Source organism: Chinchilla lanigera, unplaced genomic scaffold (assembly GCF_000276665.1).
Source record: "Chinchilla lanigera isolate Chin_1 unplaced genomic scaffold, ChiLan1.0 scaffold00011, whole genome shotgun sequence".
Taxonomy (NCBI): Eukaryota; Metazoa; Chordata; class Mammalia; order Rodentia; family Chinchillidae; genus Chinchilla; species Chinchilla lanigera.
The window spans coordinates 15,354,613-15,365,986 of record NW_004955412.1 but is presented as its reverse complement, the minus strand read 5'-3'; the positions used below and the strand labels follow the sequence as shown (position 1 = coordinate 15,365,986).

Sequence of the window (11,374 nt, the reverse complement as noted above, 5' to 3'; positions counted from 1 at the left end):
AATCAAGAAAGTTTATATAAAGTAGTTGGAAAATGATTAGTACCCAAATGTTAATTATTACTAGTGGTGGTGATGGTAATAGTAGTAATTATACCATATGTTCCAGCTTTTGAAATCCAGCTTTTAAAATCCAGGCCCAATTTTATATTTAAAACGTTTACTTTTATTTTAACCAGGTGTGATGATGCACACCTGTAATCTCAGCACTCAAGAGGCTGAGGCAAGAGAATGTCCATGAATTTGAGGCCATAGTGAGTTTTAGGCCAGCCTAAATTAGTGAGAGCCAGTCTCAACTAAAAAAAGAAAAGTTTATTTTTCAAACAATAATAATTTGTTAGGCAGCCAAAGATAGAAGGAAAAGAAGAGAACATATAGATGGGTCTTCAGCCTTTCAGGAGGACCTCTTCTAATTTACATTGTGTTTAGTGTATCAGACTGTTCTACATCTTGCAGGGCATGGTAGCACATACCTGTAATCTCAGCACTTGGGAGGCTGAGGCAGGAGGACTGTTGTGAGTTCAAGAGCAGGTTGGGCTACAAAATGAGCTCAAAGCCAGCCTGAACTGCATAGCGAGACTGTCTTAAAAAGACAAAAAAAACCAAAAAAAAAAAAAACCCCCAAACTATTCTACATCTCTGACTGAATTTCTTTTTGTTTAATAAAGCCCCTTTCTACTCCTAGATTAACTAGAGAAGAAAATGGCAGGCTATAGCCCAAGTTGATTGTAAAGCATATTTACAGAAGCCTGTTTGGTTTGCATCTGTGTTTAATAGTTTACTTCTCATCCCTATAGTAGAAAACAATTTCAATTAGATTTGGCTTAATAATATCACATCTTCGGATCTGCAGCTTTTATCTCCACATGCAAATAAATCCCTTCATTTTGCTGTAGAAAGAACATGTTTGCCAAGATACTTCCCTGGCTTTAGTGAATCATTATAAGTTCATCCAGTTTTAATTATAAGTAGGAAGAAAAATATACACATCCTTATAAAGGAAGTATATACTCCTTTGGCAGAATAAATATAGTAGTGATTGTTTCTTCACATGGCATTGTCCTCTAATACATCGAACCAGAAGTTAGAGATACAGAGCAGTATTTTAAAATTTACTGAGAAAACATACCAAACAGTATTTTTATGTACTAAATACTTATAGATATTTACTTCACTAAAAGAGATGGTTTTCAGCAAGATAAACAAAAACATAGCTCCATTATAAGGCCCTCTCCACATTCTCAAATGTCAGACAGCAACGTAGTGAGCTACACTAAAGTGAATTAATTCAGTCAGTTACGGTAATTAGTAGCAGCGATGTTTTGGGGAGGGTAACAACCATGACTTATTTTTCTAAGTACTTATGGAATTCCTCTGAGTTATTTAAGGCACATAGGTTAACTGTACAGGTAAGCAAACCTTAGACTTGCTCTTTTGAAGTGCATTTTAATAATAATTTTTAGGTGCTTTAAGACCAGATTTAAAGGGCAAAAATCTTGAGCGCTAGATTCTATCCTAGAAAATGTCGATTCATCTCCTTGCATTTGGAAAGGAGGAGAAAAGGTGAAAGCTGAAAGTCAGACTGATTCTAAAAGAACCCAGTGAGTGGCTTTATTGATACCTTGCCCTTTGCACAGTGCATCAGCACGTAGGTGACATTTGCTTGAGGTTTAGCTCCATTTGTTACTGAAAGGAAACTCTGGATACTGGCAGAACACAAACTGATAAATGGAAAAAAGGCTTTAGGCTGAATGCTACTGTTCTTAAAATTACTAAAGCATCCAGGGTTTTTAGAACTGCAATTTAGTTAGTACATATTGGTTGTAAATATATTTCCATCTAGATTAGTAGTGTTTTTTGCCAGTGACCAAGGCAGGTTTTCTCTGCCATCCTAGTTTTAACTGGTGATCTGCACTAGGGGTGCATTTAGTTAATTTCTCTTTTTTTTACCTTCAGTTTCAGTATGTCTTTGAGCATTTCTCTTAAATCTTTGTTTTTTTTTTTTTTTTTAGTGCTGTTCAACTTTTCTACTCAGTGAGGAATATCTTCCATTTGTTCCATGATGTTGTACCCACATACCATAAGTATGTACCACCGTATCTCATTTCTGTATAGTAATTAAACATCTAAACTGTTAAAGCCAGTAATTTTATATTTTCACCAAAAATGTTTGGGGTACTAAAATTCACAATAAAGGGCAATAAATCATTTAAAAACATTTTAAAAGACTTGGGCATTTACAACTTAAATTGTTGAGTAATTTTACAGTATTCTTGCAGTATAGTGGGTAACAGAAATTTTAGAACTCAAAAAGAACTTTACTTCTTTTTAATGCCTCGGCATTTTCAGAACTCTTTTCTTGGATTAAAAAATGAAAAGGACATCATTCTGTATTGCTGTCTGGTAAACATTCTTCCATTTCTCTTTGGCATTTGGTTTTGCAGAGAGAATGCAGTTTAACTGTTAAGTATGATCAGCCATTTTTCCTAGCATCATAGACTGTGTTTATTGGATCTGTTATTCTGAAGTTACTGAACTCTTAAGTTTCTCAGGGTTCATTTATTCAAATTAAATGCTTTAGATGCTTTTTAATAAGTGTTTTTAGTAATAGTTCACCAAAGCTATTTCACAGCCAAGGGACTGCTTTCAAAGAAACAAAAAAACACTTTATTATTTGAAGTATCTTTTTTGTTTAGGTTTTTGAGCAGTTCACATGCTTACGACTAAGCCCACTTGTTTTCCTTATAAAAGAGCTCACATGTTGTGGCTTATTCTTATTTGTATTCTCTTTGCTGTAGTTTAAAATTTTTAATATATATATATTAAGACTCAGGCATCTGTGTTGTTTAGTGCCCCACAGATGATTCTGATATATAGCCTGGAATGAGGAGAACTGGCTCAGGGTGCTGGTTTCTGGCTTAGATATCCCAGCCTGCCATCAATCAGCAAAGTAGAAAGTGCTTATTGAGTGATGCTGATGGGTATATAGCAGAAATACGAGACAAGATTCCTTCCCAAGATGGATAGATAGACAAATACGTATGCAAGAATTAAAGCAGTGATTTTTTTTTTTTTTTTAAGACAGAGTATTTTATTTATTTATTTATTTTTTTGGTATCAGGAATTAAACTCAGGACCTTGTACTTGCCAGGCAGGTGCTTGTGCCGCTGAGCTATATCCCCGGCCCAGAGACAAGAGTCTGGCCATGTAGTTCAAGCTCGCCTTGAACTCACTTTGTAGCCCAGATTGGCCTTGAACTCAAAGTGATCCTCCTGCCTCAGCCTCCCAAGTGCTGGGGTTATAGTTGTGTACCACCACACCTGGCTCTAAAGCAGCGATTTTTAAATCCTGGATCAAATACCTAGGTTTTATTCTCAGAGGTTTTGACTTAATTTTGTTGGGGTAAAATCTAAACATCTGTATGTTTTAAAATTTCCGATGTGACTCTAACCTGTGATTAGCTTTGAAAACTATTGAATTAGAAAATAGGTAAATGCTTCCTTATATAAAAGAAATAAGAATTTGGAGAAAGAGGAAATAAACTTGTATTTCCACAGACTTTCAGAATTAAAATTCAAGGGTATTATGTACAGTTCAGTTGACTCAGGGAGATTCTCTTGGTCTTTCTTTTTCTGTTAATACCTGTGATAGTTAGTAGGCTAAGGTCACATTCAAGCAGAATAACTTCAGTTGAATGGGTGTAGGAATGAGGAGGTTCGTCTTATAATGTGCAGCATTTATGAAGTAGACAGTTACTAAATCCCAGTGACATCATGACACACTAGAGGCATAGTGACTTCTCATTGGCCTTGACCTCAATAATAGGTGATTTCTATTTCTGCCCTTCCTCCTGGCCTAGAGAGAATCTTCAGAAACTTCCCCAGCTGGCTGCCATTCACCATAACAACTGTATGTACATTGCTCACCACTTGCTGACCCTGGGGCATCAGTTCAGGTTGCGGCTTGCGCCCATTCTTTGTGATGGCACTACTACCTTTGTGGACCTTGTACCTGGCTTCAGAAGACTTGGTAACTGATACGTTAAATTTAGGAAAACATGAATATTCAGCTTCTTGGCCTAGTATCTATGTGATTTATAAGTGAGGTGGTTAGAAATTAGGTGGTGGTCCTGATCTGTATTGGAAAGTGGAATGCCATTTAATTTGCAAACGTCTCTAGTTACTTAATTTTATTTTTTTTATTTTTTTGGTACCAGGAATCGAATCAGGGCCTTGCGTTTGCCAGGCAGATGCTGTGCTGCTGAGCTACATCCCCAGCCCTCTAGTTACTTAATTTTATAAAATGAATGTAGTCTGTGGAAGCATTGCTTTTTTTGTGATATAATTTCATAGTATACTAGCATTCCAGACTTCATTGCTGGTATTTATTGAAGTCACCAAATCAGGATTATGTTAGTAGAATGATACATAAGGTTTGCATTGAACAATTCTGTTACCATTGTTGGGAAGAATGCATTCATGTTAGAGCTTATTCCTTTGCAAAACCCTAAGACAGTTATCTCCCTTCCATCTTCCTTAGTTTTATTTGGGATTAATAAAGTCAAAAGAATTGAAATATGAATTAAATCAGTGTTTACTATAATCATAGCCTAAGAAAAACAGAATCTATGTGGTTCAATTGTTTTTTCAATTCTTGGTTTTTCTCTTCAGTGGTGTAGACTCAAAAGAATAGTAACTTCTTTAAGTGATTTTTTTCTTAGCTGACTTAGACTCTAGACAAACTACTGAGAAAGATTTATCTATTGTCCCGAGAACGGGTTGGAAGGACCAGCTACATGCATTAGAAGTGATTGCTTCCAGTAGCTTCAGGACAGCTTTCCGTTGACTAGCTGTTGACTTCATGTAGGCAGAACAGATATATGGTTTATGTTTATTTCTTCTCTAGTATTTTGAACAGCTTTTAAAACTTTTTATTTTCCTATCATAGGTACAGAGTGTTTTTTGGCCCAGATGCGGGCACAGAAAAGTGAACTTCTGGAAAGATTGTCAAGTGCTAGGAACTTTTCAAACATGGATGATGAAGAGAATTATTCTGCAGCAAGTAAAGCTGTTCGGCAGGTAGGAGACTGTTGCTAGTGCCGGAATTTGTACTGTATCCTTAGATGCTCCTTTTTTGCTGTTGGTGTTTTAAAAAGCAGCAAAGCATACCTGACAAGTAGCTCAGTATATTCTCCATAACGCTTACTGGAAAATCTAGATACTTCTGCAGTCCTATTTAAGAACTTTACCCTGCCCCACCCAGACAGTAGGAAGCTATCTTTGCGTAGACCTAATAATGTGACTGGTAAGTCTGTTATAGCGAGTAGTTGACTTATGTACTTGTACTTGGGAAATTTATTTCTGTTGAGTTTTATGTCATTTACTTGAATTTTTTGGTTGAGTTAGCTGAATTTCTTAATTTGGGTATTGATTTCTTATGAGATATAGTTTCCAGTATTTTTTTCCATTCTGTGGGTTGCATTTTTTAGTCGTCTTTTTGGAGCAATTTTAGATTCGCAGCAAAATAGAGAGGAAGATAAAGATATTTCCCATATAACCCTTTCCCCTGTATATGCATAGCCTACTTCATTGTCAACATCCCCTCCCAAAGTGGTATATTTGTTACAGTTGATGAACCTACACTGATACATCACAGTCACCCAGAGGACAGTAGGGTTCACTTTTGGTGTACATGCTATAGGTTTAGATGCTGTGTATACCATTATAGTATCAGTATTTTCGCTGCTCTCAGCATCCTCTGTACTCTTCCTATTCATCTCTCTCTAGTCTGCGAAATTTAAAATACAGGATTTCAGCCATGTTTCTCTCTCTTAATTTATCTTTTCTAGCAATTTTCTCATCCTCAGAGTAAGTCTGCCTCCTCTACCATGGGTACCACTAAAAATTAAACATTCAAAAAGCAAATGTCCCTGATTACCTTACTTTTGCATAACTCTTCTTTCCCCATATACACAGAAAATAAATAAGGGAAAGCTGGAAATGTGAGTTGCAGCAGTCTCTTCTCTGTAAATAACTGTGTTCTCCTAACAGGTACTACACCAACTGAAGAGACTTGGAATTGTATGGCAGGATGTCCTGCCAGTGAATATATATTGTAAGGCTGTGGGGACTTTACTAAATACAGCAGTTTCTGAAATCATTGGCAGAATCACTGCCCTTGAGGTAAGAGCCCTAGATCTCTCATACAATATGATGCCTCACTCAGTAAAAATTGAGGCATAGCCAAGTGTGCCGGCCACATCTGTAATCCCAGCACGCGGAAGGCTGGGGCAGGAGACTGTGAGTTTGAGGCCAGCCTGAGCTACGTAGAGGGTTCAAGAACTGCATAGTGAGAACTGCAGAGTGAGACCCTGTCTTCAAAAACAAAAACAAAGACAAAAAAATTGAGATGCAATTCTTATCCCAGATTGTGACTTTATTAAGAAAGTGATGTTGAAGTCTCATTTTTTAAGCAACACAGATGGTAAAAGAAATTACTCATATTTCATAACTCATACTGTTATACTTTTTCAATTTTGCCTTACTTCTGTTTTGCTGGAGACTTGGTAATCTTTTTCATCCCTAGGTAAACAAGGAGGATTATACTTAACTATTCTACCATGTATAAATTACGAATGAGGAAATTGAAAACTGGGCAGTAGCCCCAATCTTTATACTGTGTTGTATAGTATGAAGTCATTTGGTTTGCAAGTAAACTAAATTTGAGTTAGTAAAGTGAATACAGTCTTATGCAGATACATATAGACCTTCATAGTGGAGAATATATTTGTGATCCTACAAGGAAAATTGGCCATACTTGATGCTTCTAAGGCATAGATTGACAAAATCCTTATTTGTAGTAATATCTACTGCTTTGTAGCAAGTTTTGCCACATTATGAAGAAATGGACTCTTTATTGGAGGCAAACTCAGTTGCTGTCTATTGAAATATAGTTTGTGTCATTGTAGCTTTAGGAGTATTTTCAGAGACCTGATGGAATCTAGTGTCTGATAAGGTATACTAAGTTGATTAGAAAACATGCTATTGTAGCTAATCTGCTTGGTTAGCCTGCAACCGGGAGTCTGCCCTACCCTTTTCCTACTACCAAGTGGGCTTAATTCTGTTGTTTCCTTTGTGCAAAACTAGGACATCTCTACTGAGGATGGTGATAGATTGTATTCCTTATGCAAAACAGTGATGGATGAAGGACCTCAAGTATTTGCACCTCTCTCTGAAGAAAACAAGAACAAACAGTATCAAGAAGAAGTTCCAGTCTATGTACCCAAATGGATGCCTTTCAAGGAATTAATTGTGATGCTACAAGCTAGCTTGCAAGAAATTGGAGATCGGTGCGTGTAACCTTTCTATAGAGGCGTATATCTCCTCATAGCCACAAAAGGATAATTCTGCCATCAGAGCAGTGCTAGTTGTTAGTATTACTCAGGGAACAATTTTGTGTTGAGGAGCAGTAGTTGGGGCCTTTTTGTAGTCTACTATAGTATAGCTGTCATCACTACTTTCTCACTGGATAATATAGACTTCTCATTGATATTATTTTGGTCTTGAACATGTGGTTTTGGCATGCAATGCAAATGATCTAGCAATTATAATAAGTACATTATCTTACATCTAGGTGGAAATCACTGCTAACTTAAACCAGCAGTGAATGCATTTTAAAAATGACTTTGGTCTCTTTAACAGAGAAGTAACTTTATCTTTCTTTAATATTCAGCCTTACAAGACTTTTTTGTTTTTTTTGGTTTTTCTCCGGTACCGGGAACCGAACTCACGACCTTGCGCTTGCCAGGCAGGCGCTTTGCCGCTGAGCTAAATCCCCAGCCCCCCAAGACTTTTGAAGGTAGTTTTTCTGCAGGGAGTACAGTAGTTTGAGAAGCTAAGTACCATTCACCTGGGAAAGATTCTTTTCCTGAACGTAACGGATGATATTTTCATCTAACCCTGTCAGTTAATACTGCTATGCCCAGTCTGCTGCATATCACAGTGTATAGAGGTCACTAACATGCATAAGACAGAATAGATGCAGGTTAATTATACATCTGTTGATACTTCTATATTGTTCTGGTAGATTATTAATGAATGTGTCTACCTTGCATAGAAACTCCCTGTAGAGACCTTAAGGTCTGTCTTCATCTCTGTAGCTGCTTACCTCTCTGCTTTAGTTTAGTTTACTACAGATGTCCAGTTATATTAGGTCAGTCAGTCTAGATGTTTCTAAATTGTTTGCAACATGTATTGTCCAATCTAAAACAATATAAAGCTGAGTGTGGTGCCGCATGCCTCTAATCCTAGCACTCAGGAGGTTGAGGTAAGAGGATTGCCACAGTTTGAGGCCAGGTTAGGCTACATAGTGAGTTCAAGGCCACCCTAAACTATGTAGTATCCCCAAAACCAAACCAAACCAAACCAAACTAAACCAGACCAACAAAAACTCCAATATAGGTGAGACTTCTACCTGAACAGAAAATTACATCAAACTCTCTTCACAGTTAATACAGAGTTTTGATTTGTTATAAATAAGTCCTCAGTAGGTAAAAAGGTGTCCTTAGGTAATATTCTTTAGAGATCAGCAGGTGAAAATTTTTTATCTGCCATTAAAGAGACTTGCAAATCAATGGTAGTGGTGTATGCCTGTGATCCCAGGTACTGAGGAGTTTGAGTTAGGAGGATCACAAATTCTAGGTCAGCTTGGGCAAGTTAGCAAGACTGTCTCAAAATAGAAAGGGTTGGGGTTGTAGCTCAGTGATACAGTGCTCCTGAGTTCAGCCTCTAGCACCACAAAATAAAAATAGGGGGCTTCTTACAGCCTCTCATTCTTGTTAATGAGAAAAATCACAGTACTGGTACATCTCCACTTCTTTTTCTGCTTAGGATTGTTTTAGAGAGTTGTAAATGTGAAGCTAATAGCTGGGTGTACATGTCTGTAATCCTAGCACCAAGGGAGGCTGAGGCAGGGGGATTGCAAGTTTGGGTGCTGCCTGGGTACCGTAGAGAGACCCTGTCTCCAATAGGGTTGGGGATGTAGCTCTGTGATGTTCTGCCTTTGGCCTCGGTTCTCAGTACTGGAAAAAAGCTGATAACTGAGAGGGAACATTTTCTTTTCCAGAGCAGCTACCTTTAGTCAAGTATAATTTAAACATTTTAAAATTGCAAAATATACATATGTATACTATATAGTATATATAACATATATTCACAGTTTAAGAAAAGAGAATGTTACTATACCTCTTACCTAATTTAAGAAAGAAAGTAACCAGTACCTTTGAAATACTGTGTGTGTCTTTTAAATCCTTCCCAGCAGAGGTGCCCACTTTCTTGAATTTTTATTTCCTTGCCTTTCTTTATAGTTTTATATTTACACATATTTTTTGTTGTTATTGTCATTCTGAGACAGGCTATCACTAGATAGCTAGGGCTGGCCTTGAACTCATTATTTTTCTGCCTCAGATTTGCAAGTGCTGGGATTACAGCTATACATACTCTTTTTTTCTTTTTATTTAATGCATTATTCTGTTTTTATTTTTTTTCAGATAAGTTTATTAATACATGTGTGTTGTACATAAGGGCTATATTCCTCATGAGGAGCTGGTCCATGTACATAACATATCTAAATTTCCTTTTTCATCCCCTTTCCTTCCCCTCCCTGGCCCCTACCCTCATTTTTGATTCCGTTCTCCTTTGAAAAAGGGCTATCTCCCTTCTTCCTATTATCTATGTTTTATTTTGTTCTTTGTACACATATTCTATGTTTTTTTTTTGTCATTTTGACACAGGGTTTCGCTGTGCAGTTCAGGCTGGCCTTGAACTCACAGTGATCCTTCTGCCTCAGCCTCCCGAGTGGTGGGGTTGCATGTGCCACAATACCTGGCCAGGACACATATTATTAATACAAAGTTTAGACTTGGCCTGTTCTTAACTGTCCGTAATTAGAGTCCCCTGTAACTTGCTTCTTTTGGTTTTGTTTTCTTTCTTTGGTACTGTGAGTCAAACTCAAGGCCTTGTGCTTGCCAGGCAGGTACTGTGCTGCTGAGCTGCATCCCTGGCTCCAACTTGCTTCCTTTGTTGAACAACATGTTTTTTAAAATTTCTTCATGGCGGTTTGTGAGCTGCATTTTATCTTCAGTCTCATTGTACAAATATCTCATAGTTGATTTATCCCCTTGCTTTACATTTTCACCAGTATTTGGGATTGTAAGATAATCTAGTTAGTATAAAATAATAGCTTGTTGTTGTTTTAATTTGCATTTACCTAAATTCTAGTAGGATTGAGCAGCTCTTTGCCTCTTCATATCTTTCTCCCCTTTATTCAGCTAGGTTGATTCATGGGAGTTCTTTATATATATTTATATATTTTTTATATTTGTCATATTTTATATATTTCTAATGCCAGTCCTTTTTCAGTTAAAATTTATTGTCTGTGGTTTACTTTTGTAAAGTAGTTATAGAGACCAAGGCATGGGAGAATATGGTGGTGTCTCCCAATAATTACCCCTTCAGAGAGACCTTGAATATAGGACAAGAAACAGTCTTACCTTCTTCTCTTGCTCTGTTCATCTGGCTGTGCTGATACCAAATGTGGCGAGGGAGCGGAGAGATCTAAGATACTGATGGGTAGATCTATAAAGAAGGAAGGATACTAAGATTTATTATATTTGTATTTAAAATAAGCATTTGGTTCAAGTAAGAAATTTAAAAGTCATAATTCAGAGACACAATAAGAAATAGAATTTTATGATTTTTGGTTTGTTTTTTTGCAGATGGGCAGATGGAAAAGGGCCCCTGGCGGCTGCATTCTCTTCTAGTGAAGTAAAAGCTTTAATTCGTGCCTTATTCCAGAACACAGAAAGAAGAGCGGCTGCCCTTGCTAAGATTAAATAATTCATTTTCCTGAGAAAAACTGTGTCTTGACTATGTGGATTCCTCCTTTGGTGTAATTACACCCTTCAAGACTTCTTAGAAGTTTGACTTTACATGCGGACACCTTACCTCCTGGCCTGTATGAGGTCCTGTTGAAGGATGGGATAGTAGGATAAGATGTCAAGCAAAGAACCTCGATTCGTTGACTCTAGCCATCTTCCTTTGATAATTATGAAATTGTGATTCACCACACACACACACACACACACACACACGCACACACACAAAAATAAACTATAGGGCAGCAGTATTTTATGCTGCTTCCACAGCCCTCTGGGAACTATATACATTGTAATTCTAGGTCCTGGCTTTGGATTAAGGAATCCAAAGATTCTAAGAGTCAGGGTACATAATTTGTGAGATTTGGTGTGTGTGTGGAGGGGTGTCTACGGTCACTAAATTTGGTCTAGCAAGAATTAGGACTAATTCCTCTAGTCTTTCTT

General features: G+C 37.2%; 1 protein-coding gene across 1 annotated transcript in view; it reads left to right on the top strand.

Annotated features, from left to right (window-relative positions):
* The window catches only part of Zw10 (zw10 kinetochore protein), a 36,316-nt gene extending 25,247 nt beyond the window's left edge, over positions 1 to 11,069 (top strand). Inside the window, exons 11-16 of the mRNA XM_005378148.2 lie at positions 2,010 to 2,081; positions 3,857 to 4,026; positions 4,945 to 5,075; positions 6,048 to 6,179; positions 7,143 to 7,345; positions 10,772 to 11,069. Coding sequence (XP_005378205.1) covers positions 2,010 to 2,081; positions 3,857 to 4,026; positions 4,945 to 5,075; positions 6,048 to 6,179; positions 7,143 to 7,345; positions 10,772 to 10,892 — 829 coding nt within the window. The 3' untranslated portion in view covers positions 10,893 to 11,069. The remainder of the gene's footprint in view (positions 1 to 2,009; positions 2,082 to 3,856; positions 4,027 to 4,944; positions 5,076 to 6,047; positions 6,180 to 7,142; positions 7,346 to 10,771) is intronic.
* Positions 11,070 to 11,374: the final 305 nt, after the last annotated feature.